Source organism: Orcinus orca, chromosome 19 (assembly GCF_937001465.1).
Source record: "Orcinus orca chromosome 19, mOrcOrc1.1, whole genome shotgun sequence".
NCBI lineage: Eukaryota > Metazoa > Chordata > Mammalia > Artiodactyla > Delphinidae > Orcinus > Orcinus orca.
The window spans coordinates 48,470,191-48,490,921 of record NC_064577.1 but is presented as its reverse complement, the minus strand read 5'-3'; the positions used below and the strand labels follow the sequence as shown (position 1 = coordinate 48,490,921).

The 20,731-nt window shown below is 53.0% G+C and overlaps 1 protein-coding gene across 7 annotated transcripts in view; it reads right to left on the bottom strand.

Moving 5' to 3' along the window:
- The window catches only part of MYO19 (myosin XIX), a 34,479-nt gene that overhangs the window by 4,169 nt on the left and 9,579 nt on the right, over positions 1 to 20,731 (bottom strand). For 4 of the 7 annotated variants that reach the window (XM_033431601.2, XM_033431604.2, XM_033431607.2 and 1 more), the window contains 17 exons: positions 15,367 to 15,499; positions 14,656 to 14,725; positions 14,004 to 14,121; positions 13,255 to 13,351; positions 13,040 to 13,116; positions 11,286 to 11,376; positions 10,652 to 10,823; positions 8,597 to 8,670; positions 7,778 to 7,899; positions 7,467 to 7,580; positions 7,043 to 7,219; positions 6,562 to 6,714; positions 5,499 to 5,606; positions 4,531 to 4,601; positions 2,815 to 2,918; positions 637 to 785; positions 385 to 514 (listed from right to left, as the gene is read on the bottom strand). In XM_033431601.2, the coding sequence (XP_033287492.2) occupies positions 385 to 514; positions 637 to 785; positions 2,815 to 2,918; positions 4,531 to 4,601; positions 5,499 to 5,606; positions 6,562 to 6,714; positions 7,043 to 7,219; positions 7,467 to 7,580; positions 7,778 to 7,899; positions 8,597 to 8,670; positions 10,652 to 10,823; positions 11,286 to 11,376; positions 13,040 to 13,116; positions 13,255 to 13,351; positions 14,004 to 14,121; positions 14,656 to 14,725; positions 15,367 to 15,499 (1,960 nt within the window). The remainder of the gene's footprint in view (positions 1 to 384; positions 515 to 636; positions 786 to 2,814; positions 2,919 to 4,530; positions 4,602 to 5,498; positions 5,607 to 6,561; positions 6,715 to 7,042; positions 7,220 to 7,466; positions 7,581 to 7,777; positions 7,900 to 8,596; positions 8,671 to 10,651; positions 10,824 to 11,285; positions 11,377 to 13,039; positions 13,117 to 13,254; positions 13,352 to 14,003; positions 14,122 to 14,655; positions 14,726 to 15,366; positions 15,500 to 20,731) is intronic. The other 3 variants (XM_033431603.2, XM_033431605.2, XM_004271725.4) reach the window with 1 other exon arrangement.

Sequence of the window (20,731 nt, the reverse complement as noted above, 5' to 3'; positions counted from 1 at the left end):
CAGGTAATGATAAGAGTTGTCATAAAGGGAAAAAAAGGTGGCATAAACAGCTATCTACGACTGGGAAAGGGGAATTAAAGGCAACTTTTGAGCCTCTCCTACCTCCAAAGCACCCTTAGTTGTGGTGTGGCCTGGTATGCACTGAACTGGAGATGCTCTGGGTGAACTGGACAGGGAATTCGAATCCCAGCGCACCAGAGAGACATGCAGTTAACCTCTTGGGGCTGGGACACAGTCAGCTTTGGTCTGTGGGGACTCTAGCAGCAGCATTTCGAAAGAAACAGGCATCACGTGGGCTGTGTGCAGCTGCAGACAGTGGCCGCACCTGGGCCCACCTGCTGGCCAGGAGTGATGACTGCCGGCCCAGGGCCCCACCTCTCCTACCTGCCTGGATGAGCACGGCGGCCCGCCTCTGCCTCTCCTGCTTGCGGCCCCAGTGTCGCCTCCAGCCACCCTGGATGCTGCGGGCACACTGCTCCAGCACCTGGGCACGCCCACGTTCCAGAAGCTCCAGCTGGGAGAAAGGGCATCATCCACTGAGGTCCTCAGCCTCTCCTCCCCCTGCCCTCAGGAGGGCCCAGACCCTGTCCTGCTAAGGACAGCATGTGGCTGGCCACTCATCCCAAGCCAGCTTACCGTGGAGTCAGTCATGAACACCCTGGTCCTGCCACAGTGCACTGGGGCCAGCATGGCCTCAGCTGGTGCCTGAGCCAGGGCTGGCAGAGTGTGGAGGATGTCCTGGAGGAGGGCTTGCAGCGTGGCCTGCTCGGAGTGTGGAGACCATTCTGGGGGACGGAGACAGAGGTCCCATAAGTGCTTCATTGTCTACACACTTCTGTGGCCTTAAGAAACTGGTCTGGTCTCCCTAACATTCCACAGGATTCTTTCCTGCTGTTCTTGCCTCTAACCATTTCTACCTCCTGCCTTTCGGGAGGAGGCCAGAGGTGGCCTCCCACTGTCCCTCAGGTCCCTGGCTGTTCTGAGGAATCTCCAAATCCCACTTGAGGCTGTGCCCTGGACTGGCCTGCAGCCTCCATTCCTGTGGGTCCCTTTGGGCAGGGTGGCAGAGGGCACCGGGTGCCTTGACTCCCACGTGGACTCCCAGGCTGCTTAGCCAGCATCTGTTTCTACGGCCCCAAACATGCTGAGGGCCAAACAGGGCAGCCGGGCCACTCCCTCTGCCCCTGAGCCCTCCCGCCACTGATGGGAAAAGGGGGAACAAATCCCAGTCCCCTGGAGGCCTACCGGGTCCCCCTGCCTGCCCTCCCACACCTGGCAGGGCTGGCTCCTGTAGAGGGAGGATTTACCTGAGGGCTCTGACCACCTTTAGCTGCCCAGTGCCTCTCTGGAGGCTGCCAAAGGAAACGCCGCAGACGAGAAACAGCAGCAAAATCAACCAGGGGCTTTGGGCAAGAGACAGAACAGAAGAGCACACCATGGAGAAAGGGGGCGGGAGAGGTGGGGAGAAAGGATGAAAGGAAAGTGACAAGATCGTGCCCAAGAGAGGGAAATACAAAGCAGTACTGTGCCTGGGCTCTGCTGGCCCCGGGTGTGTGTCCTGTCCTTGGCCTCTTCTCCCTCCGCGTGGTGTGTGTGCGTGTCCTGTCCTTGGCCTCTTCTCCCTCCGTGTGCGCGCGCGCGCGCGTGTGTCCTGTCCTTGGCCTCTTATCCCTTCGTGTCTGTGTGTCCTGTCCTTGGCGTCTTCTCCCTCCGTGTGTGTGTGCAAGTGTGTGTCTCCTGTCCTTGGCCTCTTCTCCCTCTGTGTGTGTGTGCGAGTGTGTGTCCTGCCCTTGGCCTCTTCTCCGTGTTTGAGTGTGTGCATCCTGTCCTTGGCCTCTTCTCCCTCCGTGTGTGTATGCGCGTGTGTGTGTCCTGTCCTTGGCGTCTTCTTCCTCCCTGTGTGTGTATGCGCGTGTGTGTCCTCTCCTTGGCCTCTACTCCCTCCGTGTGTGTGTGTGTGTGTGTGTGTGTGTGTGTGTGCGCGTCTGTCCCTTGGCCTCTTCTCTCTCCACCTGTGCCCAGGCCTTCTCACCAACTCGCACAGCCTCAGTGACGCCACATGCAACAACCCCAGCAGACCAGGCCTTTCCCCTGAGGTGGGAGCTGGCCGGTACCTTGAGGATGTCTCCACTGGCTGGGAAGGGCCTGGCAGCCTCCCCAGACCTCTCTTCCCCACTGGCCGGGCGTGGCTAATTCTCTCCTCTCCTCTTCCTCTACATCGAATCACACGCTTGCCAAGTCTGGCCAATTTCTCCCCAACATTTCCCGGCTGTGCCCAAATCTCTAGCTTATCTGCCCTCTGGCCAACCACGGGGCGCCCCACGGTGGCCTCCAGAAAGCATGAGGCTGACGCCACTCCCTTCATCCCCGGAAGTGCCTCCCATCTGCCTGGAGGAGAAAGTCCAGCTTCTGCGAGTGGGCCTGCCTGTCCCCCAACCTCACCAACTACTGTTCTTGCCCTTATGAGCCAGGAACACTGAACAGCCTGGAGCTCCTCGTACACACAGTGCTGTCCCTGCCTGTGGAATGCCCCTCACCTGGCTAATCCCATCTAGCCTCAGACACCACCTCCTTCAGGAAGCCTTCCCGATTCATACCTCTCTAGCACCACCCACAGCATTCTGTTCCTAACTCTGTGTCTCCACTTTCCCCATCGTCTGTCTTCTTTTAGTTTGTTTCCCCCCCTGAGCCAAGAGCCACGAGGGCAGGGCTGTGTTTTATTCATCTCTGAAGCCCCAGCCCCTCACCCTGAGATGGCCCAGGTAAGTGCTCAGGAAACTGGGTGAACAAGTGACTGGCAAAGGGGCGCCTCACCTGAGCGCCCTTCATCTGGAGGTGGGCCATGGGGGCTGGGGGCTGTGCCAGGACGGAGCCTTCTCAGTAACTCATACCGCTTCAGGAAGTTCTGGTGAGAGACCCTGGAAGCCAAAGCAGGCGGAAGGAGAGAGGAAGTGACTTTGGCCGTGAGCCAGAAGTCACTGTTTCACCTGTTCAACCACCAGCGAGGTACTGCCCTGACTGTGCCCACTGAGCGGATGGCATTACTAGGCCCCTTGGCGGGAAGCCGGTGGAGACCAGTGCATGCTGGGCCTCCTGCTCCTGCAGCCTTGGCCCTACCCACATGGAGTCTTGGTCTTTTAGGAGGGGATCTGCAGCCCGCCCCCTCCCAAAGGGGCTCGCCAGCCTCTCCCCAGACACCTGGGTCACTCCTGCCGTGCACAGGGGCTCAGCACATCTCCCCTCTGACGCCACGGCCCACTCCACTGCCGCCTGGGGTCTCGGCTCCCCGTCACGGCAGCGCTTCCCTACACATCAGTACTTCCTCCTCCTGAGTCTGGCTTCTGTCCCCAAAACTGCACCAGCGTGGCCACCAACTCCAGGGGTCAGTGCTCTGACCAGCCTCTCAGCAGCAGGTGCCCAGCTGACCCCTCTCCCTTGTAGAGCTTGCTCTCAGCCTCCAGGACACCCACAGTCCTGGCTTCCTCCTTCACCCCAATCCCCTCCAAGTTGTTGCTGGTTTCTCGTCATCCACCCTCTAAACGTGAGTGTTCCTCAGGGAATGGCCTCAGACCTCCCTCTCCCCCTGTGATCTCCTTGCTCACGGTGTTAAAAGTCACTGAGGACAGACCCTCACGTGCCCCTCCATTTCAAACCGGACTCTCGCCTGCCCTCTCCCCCAGACCATCCTGTGTCCCGATTCATCCACTTGCCTCAGATGGAAGCCTGGAAGTCGCTTCTGCAGCCTGGAAGCCGACTGCTCCCCTGCCCCGTACCCCACGGTCTATCCATTCACAGTCCCATTTCTATGGCAAGCCACACTCCACTTTTACCCACTTCTCTCCATTTTTCACTGGGCCACCATCACACCTGTTTTACCTGTAACAGCCGCCCGCTCATCTACCTCCTCTCCTGACCCTAGGGCAGCCTCCACACAGCAGCCACGGAACACGAACGAGCGCGCAGCGCGCCCTGCTTACAACGCCCAGCGGCTCCCACAGCCCTCAGGAAGACAGCAGTCTTCACGTGGCCTAGAGCCTGCCTGCTTCCCCCCGTCTGTTGTGTGCACTCCGGTCACTTTAGCATCTCTCAGGTCCTAACCTGGGAGCTTTGGGGTTGCTGTTCCCAGGGTCTCGAATACTCTCCCCTCCTCCAAGTCTTCCCAGGCTGGCCCCTTGGCTTTGCTTCCCTAGGCCTGAGCTGCTCAGTGGGCCCCTCCCTGAGCAGTCCTGACCCCTTCCCCATTTGTCCACCTAATGGCACATTTTGTTCCTTTCCACAGCGATGTACATCCCAAGAGGGCAAGACTCACCTTTCTTATTCACTGATACACACCAGACAACGTGCCTCCACAAAACAGGCCACAGAAAGTGAGCGCAGCCCTAGAGCTCCAGGCCGACTTCTGTGGACCTGCCTCTTTCTCTTCATCTCCACATCCTGCTCTGGGCTGGTCAGGCTCTCGTCTGACCTGCGCCCTGAGCTCCACCCTGGCATTGGCCCTGCCCCCTGCACTGGATGGACCGGCCCACTCACCGGATGGGGAAGCCGGCGGCACTGATGTGGATGGTCTCCACGAGGCCACAGGCCTCCAGCTGGCTCAGGACCTGCAGGGTTAGGGAGACAGGGCTGCAGCATGGGGCCAGCAGGCCCCAAATGCCACCCTTCCTGTGGCCCTGCTGGTGTGGATCTGCAGGCTCTCCTGATGGGCAGTCTTTGGGGCAGTGAGAAATCAAGGGACCTTGAGAAAATCTCCCTGTGAGAAAGGGTCCTGGTGGCCCCAGGTCCCCTTATCTGAAGCCTGGCTTCTGGTACAACTGAGGCCAATGCTAGTCCTGGCTGTCTCACCGCTCCCGTCTTTGCCTCTCAATGCAGCCCAATCCAGTTCCTCTTTTTTATTTATTTTATATTCTGCAGTCAACAGAGTGAGTCACAGCTAAGAGGCAGGGGAGGTTATACTGTGAAGATGCTTCTGGGACCCAACCAAGGTCTTTACCACAGAGCAGTGGTCCTGACTATGAACCCTAAGGTCGTATCTGCCAGTCAACTGTGGGACACTCTCCAGCATCATCCAGCTCTCATATCTCTACCACATCCCTCCAAAGGGCAAAGGGCAGCTGCTGGCCACAGAGTGCTTTTGTGCAAATTTTAGAAACTATCCTTCCATCAGAAAGAGTGCACTGTGTCTGGTCTGTAAGGTGACACAGACTTTCAGCTGATCACAAAAGACACCCATTCCTCTGGGCAGCCTGTCTCTTGTCAGGGCACATGGCTTGGTGAGCAGAGAGCAAGATGCACTGTAGCCCCTACTTGCTGCCTGTGGTTGGTTGGGCCACCGTGCAGTACACAGACCACACAACTGTACATGACTGTCCTGCCAGAGCTGGAGAGATAAGCCCTCCCTAATGTCACTCCATTTGGAGCAGACGTCCTGCCCCTTACCCCTCCAGGGTCTTGGCCGAATGGGACCCTCCACAAAGCAGCTCTGGCCCAGTGTGAATTACCTCCTCCTGGTGGAACATCTGCGCCTGGCCCTGGCTGTTGGGCTTGATGCAGCGAATGTAGTGGGGTGTGGTGCTATGCAAGACCTGCAGAAGCTGCTCCAGGGAGGCCTGCAGAGGGGAGAGACCGTGGGTCAGGCTGCTGGGGGAGCACCGGCTGGGCCCTGGTTAGTGACACCTCCAAGCAGCCCTCCCAGCCCCGAGAGCTGGATCCTCACACACCCTGAATGAGTCCTGGCGGCTCTCACTGGGTGTGCCCAGAGCACACTCCTCACCTCCGCCTCCAGGGACCCTTCTTGACCTGTGGCCCTCCCCACCGGGTTGGTCTCCCTGCATCTGGTCTCAGCCGCCCCCGACCAGAGCAACCTTTCCAGGAGAGAAGCATCTCAGAACCCCCTGCCATTTGTTCGGGTGACTAAGCGCGTCCTGTGTGCTGGAAGCCTTGCCAGGGCTACGACATGGCCGTCTGCCGTCATCTCACAGCTCGGGGCCTAACGGGCCTTGCAGACGTGGGCTGGGCTCTCTCAGTGGTGTGTCTGAGGCTGGGCAGGAAAGGGCTAACCAAACCTGGGCTCCCCTGGTTGCCTCCCATGGGAGGTGATGAGAAGGCTGCGGTTGGAAGGAGGACGAGGAATAAACTAAGAGAAGGGGCATGGAGGGCGGGAGTGAGGGTGGAGCCGAGGGGTGGTGCAGCCGAACGTGCAAGGGCGGAGTGACGGCAGGAGGGGACCCGTCTGCTCTGGCCGAGGACAGAGTTTGAGCAGGAAGCTAGGGAACTGGGAGTGGGCCAGTCACAGAGGTTCAGGTAACTACTGCTCTTCCACGATCACCCTATCAGCCGTGGGCGAAAGGCCGCACTGCCACCCACGCGCCCCTAGGCTTCCTGTCACGTCAACTACACACACAGTCCCTCTGTCAGTTTCCGGTCTCTGTCTTCCGTGGACCAGGACCACGGCTACCTGACTCCTCAATGCTCCCAGCACACAGCACTGATCCTGGGAGGTGCTTGGTAAGCACTGGAGATTGATGAGTGAACCAAGCACGTCGCAACAGCACTCGGACCCACCTTGAACTTGGACACCACGGTCAACACAGGGGCCCTGCTCTGGCCAGAGGGCTCCTCCTGGGACTTCTCCTCAGGGTCAGCAGGAAACAGCACTTTGAGCAGGGGGTCCTGGGACTGCTGCAGGAGCCTGGTCAGCTCAGGGGGGATGGGGTCCTATGGGGAAAGGACAAGTGTGAGAGCAGGCGTGGAGCTGCCCACGGGCTGCCAGCCCTGCTCACCCAGGCCCCAAAAGAAGGGCAGGGCCTGAGCCCAAGAGATTCAGAGCTGGTCTACTGGGTGCCTAGAAGCCAGGAAATGCAGCCATTTCTGGGCAGGTTGTGCCTGATGAGCAGAGACCTCAGAGAGGAGGGCCAAGGGGCGACCCTGGACTCGGGAGGACGTTCAGGAGGGGAGGACGCACGACAGAAGCTTCCACACACATGCAGCAATCACTCAGCGTCTCATTTCACGCAGGGGCCACAAGCAACGGCCCAGCCCTCACCTTGTTCTTCTCCACCAGGCCTGCGGTGTGGTAGCGCACACACCCCGCATAATGCACCACGATGAAGCTGGGCTCCCGGCTGAGCTTGTCGTGGCCCAGGCAGGGGCTGCCTGCCAGCGCACTCTCAATGCGTGTCTGGAGCTGGGCTGCACTGCTTGGCCGATTAAGGCGGCATTCCTGTGTGGGCCGGGATGGGACAGGTGGTCAGCCACAAGGTGAGAGGGGCTCACAACCCTCACAGTCCCCACCCCGTGGACCCATGGAAGCATTGCAGTGACCCTGAAAAGGAGGGGTTATAGGGCTAGCAAACCCATTATGCAGATGGAGAGAAAGAGGCACACAGAGAGCACACAGATGGTCTTCAAGGTCCCAGAGAAGCCCAAAGCCCCACTCGGGTGTCCTACACACTAGCTGACCCCCCGACCTCGTTTATGAGGGAGCAGATGCTGACGGGGCTCCCCTCGATGAGATCCAAACAGGTCTGGTTGTCCTGGTAGCTGACAGTCGACCACTCCAGGCCCTCAGCTGTGTACTCCTCCTGGGGGCAGAGGTGGGAGTGGGGTGGCAGAAGGCAACTGTGGTCTGAGGTCCAGCTGGCCATCCCACGGCTGGCCTCAGCACCACAGCCCGTTCCAGAGCGGTGTGAAAGAAGGAACCGAAGACGCCTGGTCAGATCCAGGGATGGGGCTGTGGGCCAGGGAGAAAGAGAGAACGCAGGACCACCCCACCCCTCACCTGCTGGGCCCTGAGGTAGTGAGCCACGAAGTGCTGCTGCAGCTTCTCGTTGGCGTAGTTGATGCACAACTGTTCCAGACTGTTGGTGGGGAACGACTCAAACCCGTACACGTCCAGCAGGCCTGGCAGGAAGGGGAGACCCCGTGGGGCCAGTGCAGGAGGAGGCGGGGCCCGCGGGACGACAGGAGCCCAGGGTAAAGCCTCATGCTTGGCAGCCCAGAGCTGAGGTGGGGTGAGCACGGTACCCAGCGGCGAGCAGAGCACCTCCCACCCCAGCGTGGTTCCCAGGGCAGCCTCCTGTCCCCTCAGAGCTCAGAGCAGGAAGAGGCCGAATGAGGTGTCAAGGAACCAGGTCCTGGGGAACGCTGTGTGTCCAACCCGGTTTGGACGGCCTGAGTCTCACGCGCTCAGTTGGTGCCTAGAATTCCATTCTGTGAGCAAACTTCACCGACGCTTCTGAGCTTTACTTCCTCCCCTAGCAGGTTCCAATGACGTTACCATGTCCCCCATGTCCCTTCTAATCTAGCTCCTTCACCGTCCCCCACTACTCTCCTGAGACCAGAGCTGGGTCTCCGGGGAGAGGAGGGGCCCTCGTGGCCCGGCCGCCAGCTGAGCCTGCCTGGAGGGCTAGGGACGGTCAGATGCGCGCACCAGAGAGCAGAGACCTCGCCCACACACTGATGGAGGGTGAGGAGATGGGTGCAGAGGAGGGAAAGGAGCTGCCCGGAGTCCCGCAGTAGACCCAGGGCTCTGCTCTCTGTGCCGGGCCCTCCTGTCCTTTTTCTGAAGGAGGGTTCCTGGAGGGTTATCCCCTGCTACCTATGAAAGTGGTCCAGGAGCCGGGGTCCGCACAGATGCTGCTGTTGATCACCGATACCAGCCAGTCAAACAGCCTGTTGGGGTGGGGCGGGGGGAGTGGGCTCTGGTGAGAGGCGTCAGGCTGAGCCTGAGGGGTGGCAAGACTGTCCCTCCAGCCTGGGTGCCACACCTTGGAGGGCCTGTCTTCTGAGCCTGACAGGTCAAGGGCTAAACACTGTCGTGTCTTGCCCATCCTGTCTTGACCTACTACACATGCAGGCTGTGGTCACGCACGTTCCCGGGCACACGAAGACCTGGCCTGTCCACGAGCAAGACTGAGCACGGGACCAACTGCAGGCACGTCCCTTTTTATTGTGCTTTGCTTTATTGCGTGTTTTACAAATTGAAGGTCTGTGGCAACCCTGCATCGAGCAAGTCTAACAGCGCCATTTTCCCAACAGCGTTATTTTAAAATTAAGTTATGCACATTGTTCTTTTGGACATAAAGCTATTGCACACTTAATAGTCTACAGTATGGTGTAAACATAACATTGCTATGCACCATGAAGCCAAGAAATTCGTGTGACTCACTTTATTGTGGTGGTCTGGAACTGAACCTGTGATACCACTGAGGTCCGGTATAGCCTCTGGTGCTAGACAGGGAGTGGGTTTGCCTCAGTCCCCTGGCCCGACACCCAGCTGCATCTCGATGAGAAGGGGCTAACAGGCAGCTCTGGGTGGGATTGTGAAGAACTGAGTTCACTGGACTCCCCTGCAAACCTCGGCCTGCGGAGGCCAGCGCCCGAGTCACCCGAGGTGGACAATGGCAACCTGCACTCTGGAACCGTCGCCCCTGAGATGACGGGATGGTTGCTGTACAACATGGTGACACATATGATACTATATAAGGGTTTCTTCCTTACCATTCCTTTAAGTAATTGCTCTGCAACTTTTTTTCAATTCAGTAAATGATTCCTATTTTTGCAACAAGGGCTTCAAATTTTTGAGGTACTAGATTTTTGAGGTACTAAAAATGAGTAAGCTAGTGATACAATGACCTGTTTGCTGCGTGTAAAATGATCCATGATTAGAGACTCACTGTGTCTGTGATCATCACACTTTACCTGCTCATCTTGCAGTGATTTGACACAAAAGCTTTAAAAATCTTTGGCCTCAAATTCTGACCTGAAATTCGCTTCCAGGGAGTGAGAACAGAGTACCTTGCTGAACCGGGTTCAGTCTGGGCCCAGCTGCCCTGGGCCATTTTCACTCAGAGGATCTTGTCCGCTTAGCAGAGCTTCTCAGGCTCTTAGATCTTGAGAAGTTCGTGAAACCAGGGGGACCCTCTCCACAGGTACCCAAGTTCCTATAAGCACATGCACGTGCGCGTGCCCCCCCCCACACACACACGTGTTCTGTCCCATAATTTCAGAGGAGCCTGGGCCCCCAGACACCCTCAATGGCACCCCAAAGGGTCTCAGAACCCAGAGTAACAAATCACTCCTTAACCACATGGCCAAAGGGTAGAGATGCCCACAGAACCAACAGGAAAAGGACAGGACCCCCGCCTTCCCCCTGTTCTGGGCTCCACTTGCCGCACAGTGTTGCTCAAGACTGTGGGCAAAGCTTCTGGCTCTACCACCATCTATCAAATTCCCCAGGTGACTACCAAGAGTACAAGGGCACACAGAGACAGAGGAGCCTATTCACCCATGGGTCTGCACCTGGACCTGGGAGGGACCCACATCACCTCTGGGGCTGGCCTTGCCAGCAGAGCAGGCAGGCCTTCGTCACCTATCACCAAGGTCAAGCCAGGCTCCTGTACTTTAATAACATGCTGAATCTAGGCCAGGTGGCAACTTCTCCACATAGAGTAGTCCGGAAACAAGCCAAGGGCCTTGCTCGGGGAAAGCCCAGGAGCCACTCCCTCCTGCCCCGAGGGCCTGGGGAGAAGGGCAGGGAACCCGGCTGCTTTATCTGGCAGCCCTCACCCTGGGCCCAGCCGTACTGCCTAAGGGGTCTGTTCCAACTCCAGATGCCGATGCCTGGGAGGAGGGCAGGGCCCAGAGCACTCACCGTGCATAGACCAGTTTGGCCAGACAGTCTCTGCGGGTGTCACACTCGGCCCGGGAGCAGGGCTTCTGGAACACCTGCTGCTGCCTGCCTGCCCTGATGGTTCGAATCCGCAGTGTCTCCAGCAGAGGGTCTTCTGGGAGCCGCAGCAGTGAGGCCGATGTCCTGACAGAGCCTGGGAGGCACAAACACCCTCCATCCAAACATCCCTCTGCACAAGGCCCCGTGAAGTCATCACAGTGGAACCACGACCCACCCAATGGGGCAGAGTGAACCCAGGTGCAGGTGGGTGAGGAGGCTTGGCCAAGGCAGAGGCAGGACTTGAACCCAGGGCTTCTGTGTGCGAGTCCACACAGCCATGAGTGGGATAAACCACCTTATAAACCCTGCAACTCTCGTTTTCTCATCTGTAAGATGTGGGTGATGCTATCTGCTGCAGCAGAGATGGGGTGAGGAGTAACTTCTCCAGGGCAGAGCCCTATAGCTTATGGCTTCAAGGGCACTGATTCCAAATTTCACCTTCTGGCCTCCCTCCCACCCGATCCCGCCAAATATTGCCTCTTTTCAGCAGGGCCTGCCTTGCTCCCTGGGTGTCTGACCAAAGCCTGAAGTGCAGGGCCCCCATGCTTGCACTCACACTTAGCGTCATCCATCAGGGGGCAGGGCTGGGCTTCGTTCCCGGAGTCAGCGAACCGGGTGTTGCCGAGGTGCAGCAGTCCAGCTAGGGCCTGAGGGGGCAGGAGAGGACACGAAGTGGGCCCCTTCTCAAGGGCTGGAGCCCAGCCTGGGAAGGGTCTCTCTCCTGCTGAATATGAGAATTATGATAACAGTAATAACAGCTCTCAATTACTGCCCACTTACTCCATGACTCGGCCAGACCCAATTCTACACAAGTTACATGCATCATTTCCTGTAATCGTTTCAACAACCAATGAGGCATGTGCTATGGTGGTGCCCATGATAATAGATGAGATGGGGAGAGGTTAAATCACAAGCCCGAGGCCACACACTTGGTAAAGGAGAAAGGCAGGATGAGAACCCAGGCAATTCAACTTCAGACCCCTCCCGGGGCAGCCACCGGGGCCGCCACGTCACCCACAGTCTGCGCCCCTGCCCCCCGACTCCAGGAGCAGACCGTGTGGGAAGGCCACTCCTGTTCCTCGTGGACCGGCCCCACCTCAGTGTGGCTGCTGGGGGCTTGGCTCTGGCTCCTTCTGGCTCTTTCTCAGCACTGTTGGGCTTCTGACAGCCCAGCCTAGGGCAGGATCTGTGATCTTGGTCTCTGTCCAGTGGGTGCTTCCTTGCCTTCGCACTCAATGACCCACATGGATGAGGCCCCAGGGGCTGTAGAAAGGGGACCCCTGGGTCCAGCAACTTGGAAACCTTTGGACCTGGTATCGGTAGAGCAGGGCCTCTCCTACCATCCCTGTCTGGTCCCAGAAAGGGTGTGCCCACATGCTACTGGCTTTCAGGCCACAACCCACCCCAGGAGAAAACTACTGTGCTGATGGGCAGTGTGGCTGGGACACAAGGTCATGCCACCCTCAAGACAGCACTCCTGTCCAGACTCCTATTGTTGTCAACTTGTCCTATGCGCTGTCCCTCTGGCCAAGCTCTTGGCTGGCAGTACCCATACTGGCTGCGATCTCCCCCTACAGCCTGAGCAGCCCCCTTGTGGAGGTGGAGGTCTCTTTCCACTGCACTGCCGTCTCCCTGGAGCGGCATCCCTGTCTCTGCTGCCAGCCAATCCTACAGATCCCCTCCCGCACTCCGCAGGAGTGAGGAGAAAGATGGGAGAAGGGAGACCACCAGTGGGGATGAGCGGGGCCCAGTTCCTCTGGGTGAGCACTGTGTCCCAGGAGGAAGAGGAAGAGGGTGGGAAGTCGGAATTACTACGTCCAGTACAAACTCTATCTGCAGCACTCAGTGCTGTCTGGCCGTGGGCAGGTCTCTAGTTTTCTCAAGCATTAAATGGGAATAATCTCCATACCCATGGGTCTGTTGAAAAAAACCAAGTGAGCTAAGAGGTGTGAACATGATTTCAAAACGTTTAACACACTAGACAACCACATGGCAGCATCGTTTCTCTATTCTGATTAATGGAGCAGTAACTGACCCAGGCACTTTGCCCTTTGACCTCCGTGGGTCACTGTGCTGGCCTGTTCTATAGTACTATGTGCCCTGCCACTGTCCTCTCTGCCCCCGTCCACCCTGAGCCTCGGTCTCCAGGCTCAGCCTCACAGAGAGGCGGGCGACTCCTTGGAGATTGTGCAGTGGGGCCTAACATCTTAGAGCCTCAGGAAAAGAGTCTCACACGTTGAGAGAAGGGCCCTATGAAAGGGGCTGACCATCACCGCTGCCACATGTCAGTGGTGTGGCTTTTCCTCTGACCTGAAAGATGTTGTTCTGGGTGGGGGCATCGATGCCCAAATGAAGCATGGCCTCCCTGGTCACCTCGAAACAATCCTCTGAAAAGGAATCCAAGTCACAGCCCAGAGTCAGGACCAGAGGTCAGCAGGGGCAGCGAGGGGTGAGGGAGGCAGGCCCTGTCGGGATGGGTGGGTGCTGCCGGGCCAGCCCAGGGTGCTGGGTAAGGCTCCCCCTACCTTCCAAGGTCCTCTCTGGGTTGGGCAGCCAGGAGAAGGCGGCTCCCTCAGGGAGGTGCCACTGGAGCCTCTCGTCCGCACTGGCTCCTTTGCAGATCTGTGGGGATGGGGACGGGGGCTGAGCTGGGGGTGCTGGGGAAGCCTAGGCCTGTATAAGCCTGGGGTTGGGATGAGAGCAGTGAGAAACGGCAGCAATGTCACAAGGCTGAGAGGTTCCCGTAGAGAGCCCAGGGCAGGCAGGGGGGCAAAAGCAGCAGCGAACAGTTCTGGGCGTCTCCACCCGATGCAAAAAAACTCACTGAGGGGGTCTGCAGTCTGATGAAGAAAGCAAAACTCCACCTGGGGAGCCCCCAGTCCCAATCTGAGAGCAGGGAGACATACTACCCATGCCTTGGGGGTCCCCCAGTCTGATGGAGGAGGCACAGTCTAGGGAGGTCCTTGTTCCCAGTTGCCGTTCGAGGACAACCCTCCATCTGAGAGTGAGAGTGTCCATTGCGGAGAGAGTCCCAGCCTCAAGGACCTTCTGATCTGACAGAGAAGGCAAGCACGTTCCCATGCCAAAACCATCCTGGGAGCCAAGACCCAGTGTGTGGCAGAAGTGTTACATAAAGTTTGTAGGAATAAGTGGTGGCATTGCTGAAACCAGGTGGACAGGCAGGCATGAAGCAAGGCAGGGAGGGGAAGGTTTAGGGGCACAGACCCACCTCCGCCCTGCATCTGGGCAGCTGTGGGCCCCACCTGGTACAGACCTGATAGAAGATGTGGAAGTTCCTCTCATTGGAGGCCTGACAGGCCACTCGAGTCTTCTCTAGCAAGTAGGTCTGAACTGCAGCTCCAGTCATCTGCTGGGCCCTGGGTACAAGCAGGCTGGAGCCCATTAGTTGCCTGTTCATCCCATGGACATTTATTGGGCACTTACTGTGTGCCAGACTGCAACCTCCCCCAACTCTTCCACTTAGGCAATGGGGGTTGTGAGGACTAGGGACCACTCAGCAAGTCCTTGGTTGGGGGTCTGGGACATTGCCCTCCAACCAGCTCAGGGGCAGGACCGAGGCCTCTGTACATTATTCTGCCCCATCCCAAGGCAGGAACAGAGCCCCAGCTTCAAGCTCAGAGGTGTGGCCAAGAGGTGGCAGTTTAGCTAGAAGTCTCTGAGCAAGGGTAGAAGTCAGAACACATGGGCTGCACAGGCACATTGCCCCAGGGTCCCTCAGGCTGGAGGAGTTAGAGTTCTCCAGCTTCAAAGATCACCCTCAGTTTCACTTATCACACATAAAAACATGCCAGGAGGAGCTGAGTTCTGCCCACAGGGGTGGCCCAGGCGGGGCACTGTCCCAGCCACTGTCACACTCCCCCGCCCCCAGCAGCCAGACTGGCACAGAGACTGGCAGCAGAGATTACCTGTTCAGCTGGAGCTGGATGAACTTCCCAAAGCGGCTACTGTTGTTATTCCTCAGTGTGCACGCGTTCCCTACAGATCACACCTTGTGTTTACAGAGTCCCCAGGGGCTAAGGTGGCCTCAGGTCTGCTGGGGCCAGGTCTCTATCCTCAAGTCACCTAAAGGCCCCTTTGTTGGTTTCCATGTCACAAGGGACAGGACTATGGACTGGGCACTCGGGCTTTAGCAAATGCGATTCAGCTGAGTTAGAACTTCCTGGCAATGAAGTGGAAAGAGCCAATCTAGGCAGTCAGGGACTATTTTCTCTGAAGGAGAAGGATCAAAAACAAGCTGTTACTATTGAGGCAGACGGTAAGGCACAACGTCTAGAGGGCCAACATGGACACTAATTGCTGTGCATCCTTAGACAAGTCCCCTTCCCTGAACCATCAGGAAGCTGTTCGGAAGGATGGGGCTTGGACTGGGTGAGCCAGAAGGTCCTCTCCAGCACCACTGCTACACCTGCTTAGGCTAGAGGGAGGGGACGACAGAGTGACGTCACCTCTACTGGAAGGAGGCTAAGGGTACCTGGGAGGAAGTTGGGGATCCATGGCAGTGAATGATAAACTATCCTCCACCCCTCTCCTAAAGAGAACCCTACTCCTTTCCCTGGAAGGTGGCAAATCCCAGAGGAAATGGGACTGAGATACTGTGCCGAGGACACCAAGCTCACCGAAAGCTTCCATGACAGGGTTGGAGTTCAAGATTCGCTGTTCGATCCTCTCTGCAATCTTGTGATTTTCCCAGGATGTGGGTGACGCGGCCACCACAGCGTAGAACTTCATAAGGCAGCGGGACGTCCATGTCTGTGGCAGAAACAGCCCTGTGGGAGCTGTGTCCACGTTCCCTCCCACTTCTGAGCCTGCCTGATACAGCCCTCTTTTCCACCATGTACGTTGCTGACCAAAGGGTGAATGCTGAGTTCAACTGTATCCTTGGGCAAGGCACTTCCCCGTCTGTGAAATGGGGACACTTGCTTCTGCTTCTCCTAGCTCCTGAGGATGCATTTAAGAAATGAGGGGGGCTGGGGCAGAGGAGGACAACCCACCCTGACCTGAGCAGGCTACTGACCTAAGGAGACTTTCCATGCATTTTCTTGCCAACCCTACAGACACAGATGCAATTACATACTACCTGTTTTCAAAATGATGAAACTCAGGCATAGAAAAAATTTAAATTTTATTGAAGAGTACATATCTAGTAAATGATAGGGCTCTGATTTATACCAAGGCAATCTAGTTACAAAATTCTCACTTTTTGTTTTTAATCACCTGAGATGAGGTCTATTTTCATTTTAATTTCCATTTGTTCATTGCTAGGACAGAGAAACAATAGATTTTAATATACTGACTGTACCCTGTCACCTTGATAAACTCCCTACACCTCACTACAAGTTTTTACCTTTGTTTTTGTTTGGTTTTGGGTCTTTTTGGTAGCTTTTTTGGTAAATTCTTTTAGGTCTCCCTCTGAGGTGGGAGGTGCTCCCTCTCTGCTATTTTCTGAAAGAATTTGTATAGAACTGGTAAACATTAATTCCTTAAATACTTGGTAGAATCCATAAAGTGAAGGCACCTGGGCCTGGAGCTTTCTATGAGGAAATTTTTTTTTTTTTTTGAAGACTCAGGGGCCCCTGCATATCCATGCTGTGTTACTTCTCACTCATGTCTCTCCTGTTCCCTTTGTGTTTTTGTGTCTTATTCCTTTAGTTCTTTTTCTTTTAATTAATTGATTGATTTATTTATTTTTGGCTGCGTTGGCTCTTTGTTGCTGCACGCGGGCTTTCTCTAGTTGCGAGTGGGGGCTACTCTTCATTGTGGTGCACGGGCTCCCATTGTGGTGGCTTCTCTTGTGGCGGAGTACAGGCTCTAGGTGCGTGGGCTTCAGTAGTTGTGGCTCGCAGGCTCTAGAGCGCAGGTTCAGCAGTTATGGTGCACGGACTTAGTTGCTCCGCAGCATGTGGGATCTTCCCAGACCAGGGCTTGAACCCATGTCCCCTGCATTGGCAGGTGGGTTTTTAACCACTGTGCCACCAGGGAAGCCCTGAGGAAAGATATTTAACGATGACTTAAATTTGTCTCATAGATTTACATATTCAGGTTATATGTTTCTTCTTATGTGAGCTTCAGCAGTTTGTGTCTTTCAAAATATTTCTCCATTTTATTAAATTGTAGAATTTATTGTAATAGTTAATAAAAATCTCTTATCTGTAGGATCTTTAGTTATGTCTATTCTTTCATTTCTGACATTTGTAATTTGTCTTTCTAAGTTTGACTAGATTTTATTAATCTTTTCAAAGAAATAACCATAGATTTCACTTGCTTTATTATTTTTGTTTCTATTTTACTGGTTTTTTTTTTTAACTTTATTTCCTTCTTCTGCTTACTTTGGGTTTACTTTATTCTTTTTCCCTTAGTTTAAGGTAGAGGCTCAGGTCAATTATTTGAGTTTATTGTTTTCGAATATAAGTGTTCAATGTTACAACAAATTTCCTACTAGGCACTGCTTTTTTCTTTTAAGCACAAATTTTGATGTGTTTTGCTTTAATATTCACTCAGTTCAAAGTGTTTTCTAATATCCCTTGTGGTTGCTTCTTTGACCCAAAGGATATTTAGAAAGGTATTAATTTCCAAACGCTTTGGGATTTTCTAGGTATCTTTGTTATTTACTTCTAGTTCAATTCTACTCAGGGCAGAGAACAGTTTGCATTTTAATCTTTTCAAATTGAGATTTGTTTTGTGGTTCAGAAGATAGCCCATGTCAGTTCCATGTGTACTTGAAAAGAATGCACAAATATCAAACTATTAATTTTGATTTTACTTCTTTCAATTGTTTTTGCTTTGCATATTAATATAATTACTTCAGCTTTCCTTTGATTAGTGTTGGAATGATATATCTTTTCTTATTCTTTTACTTTGAACCTATCTGTATCTTTATAGTGGTTTAAGACATTATATAATTTGAGTCTTGCCTTTTTAAAGAAAACCACTCTGACATTCTCTGTCTTTAATTGAAGAGTTTAGTCCACTTACATTTAATAATCGCTATGGTTGGGTTTAAATCTACCATCTTATTATTTCTTTTTGAGTTGTTCCATGTGATCTTTGTTACTTTTTTCTCCTTTTATTGCCTCTGGTTGAATTGTGAACTTCTATGATTCCATTGTACCTCTACAATAAATTGTTACTATCTTCACCTTAGAATGAATGATTTTTAGAAGTTAATTTATTCATTCATTCATTCATTTTTTTTGGCTGCGTTGGGTCTTTATTGCTGCGCGCGGGCTTTCTCTAGTTGTGGTGAGCGGGGGCTACTCTTTGTTGCCATGAGCGGGCTTCTCATTGCGGTGGCTTCTCGTTGCAGAGCACGGGCTCTAGGTGCACGGGCTTCAGTAGTTGTGGCTCACGGGCTAGCACAGGCTCAGTAGTTGTGGTGCGTGGGCTTAGCTGCTCCACAGCATGTGGGATCTTCCAGGACCAGGGCTCGAACCTGTGTCCCCTGCATTGGCAGATGGATTCTTAACCACTGCGCCACCAGGGAAGTCCCTATCATTCTTATCTTTGTTCCTCTTTATTATATTTTCCTGCTTCCTTAAAGATTTTTTTTTTTTTAAGATTTTTTCCTTATGTTTGCCTTCAGCAATTTGACTATAACGTGCCTAGGTGTGTTTTCTTTGTATGCATCCTACTTAGTGTTTCCTGAGCTTCTAGGATCTGTGCTTGTTATCTTTTGCTAATTTTCTAAGATATTACTTCTGACCCACATTCTCTCTTCTCCTGGGACATCAATTACAAGTATGGTAAACCATTTGATATTGTACCAAGGCTCCTGAATGTGCTTTTCTTTTTGTTTTTCAATTTTCTCTTTTTTGTTTTGTTTTGTTTTGGCCACAACATGTGGCACGTGGGATCCTAGTTCCCCAGCCAGGGATCAAACCCGTGACCTCTGCAGTGGAAGCACGGGCCCTAACCACCGGACCACCAGGGAATTCCCCAAATTTCTCTTTATTTTTTGATTTCTATTGACTCACTCTCAAGTTCACTGATGTATTCTTCTGCATGTCTAGTCTGCTAATAAGAGTTGTTCATGCTTTTATCATTTCCACTTAACTATAGTTTCCACCTCTCTCATGAAGAGATTGGAAGAATCTTTTCTGGACATACTGACAAGCTCACAAAACAAGTTATGAACATTCAGGGTCCCACCAGTTTAGAAAGCTATCCATAGTGAGGCCTCCTGTCCATAAACATAAGAGATTCTAATCAGTTGCTTAATGCCTTATTCTGAAGTATGAACAGAAATTCAAGGATCATTAACTATTTGGTAAACTTCTTTTACCTGAATGACAAATATCACAACAAAGGAAGAAAAGGAACTAGAAGGAAACAGAAATGAATTTTGGAAATAGAAATGAAAGGAACAGAAAACAAGTAAAAATCATGAAATATCCTCAAAGATAAGAGAAGAAATAAGACCAGGATGCTGGGGGGAGAATATATTCAGAGAACAAGAAAGAACTCTTAGAATTAAAATTTTTAATAAAAATTCAAAACTCAAAAGGATTGAAGGGTAGAGAATATCTCCCAGAAGACAGGACAAAATATTAAGAGATAGAAGAAAAGATGAGAAAAACAGGATATTAGACAATTTATCAAACTTCCTACTAATACGAATTCCAGAAACGGAAGACAAGGGGAGTAAATTATTATCAACAGATATAGTATTTTCCCAAACTAAAGGACATGAGTTTCAAGGTTAAAAAGACCCACATAAAGTATCCAGAACAGCAAGTGAGAAAAGACACGCCACTGTGAATTTCAATACCTATGGATAAAAAAGACGACCCTAAAAACTTTCAGAAAGAAAACACAAATCACCATTTATGGATTGGGACTTTCAACAGCAACACTCAAAAGAATATATAAGAAAATAACTTATAAATTCAGAAAGAAAATGATTTCCAATTTGAAATTATAATGTCCAGCCAACATGTCAAATTAAGGCAGAATAAACATTTGCAGATGTGCAACAACTCAAAAGTATGCCCTCCAAGGAACCTTTGTCGGGAAGCTACTGAAGAATACGCTCCATAAGAACAAGGCAGTAAAGGAAGAAGAGGAATCCACTGGGCTCCAACAGCAAGAGATTTACCATAGAACAGAGGACAATCTGGATCCCCAGAGTGAGGCAGACAGCTCCCAGGTAATAGCTGTGTGGCAGCAGCCCTTGGCAGCCACCAGTCTGGATGCGAGTAGGAGACGTGAGAACTCTAGGAAGGGCATCGCCAAGAAAAAAAAACACCTGAGGGAATTCCCTGGCGGTCCAGTGGTTGAGACTCCGTGCTTCCACTGCAGGGGGCACGGGTTCGATCCCTGCTTGGGGAACTAAGATCCTGGAAGTGGTGCGATTAAAAAAAAAAAAAAAAAAAAAAAGCACCCGTTGGGTAGGTGTTTTCCAGTTTTGGTGACAAGTTTGATAATGAATTAATAATAGGTATATAGAAAGTAAACAAGTGAAAAAGTGGGGGCAATTATTAAGTAGAGGCAAAGAAAAATTACACAAGAAAAGAAATATAATCATAGTATGTTACAGGGCTCTGCTGGGAACAATACATACATACTTGTAATTACAAGTACTATATGTTAACTTACCCAGAAATCGTGATATGTATGTATGTATTTGGGGGCAGGGAAAAAGGGCTAAATCCTCATCAAAGTAGGAAATGAACAGATAAGGTCAAAATTGAAAAATCAATAACTAATAATATAAACATGTTGTTTAGAAATATGGATGGAGACACCCAAACAAACTGCTAAAAGATGTGAAAGCATAGGGCTGAGAGATATGGGGCAGGGTTGCTGTTTTTTATGTAAGCCTTGTAGTATTGCTTGATTTTTGAGCTATGCCACTATGTTACTATTTTTCAAAAATAAATTAGGGCTTCCCTGGTGGGGCAGTGGTTGAGAGTCCGCCTGCCGATGCAGGGGACACGGGTTCGTGCCCCGGTCCGGGAGGATCCCACATGCCGCGGAGCGGCTGGG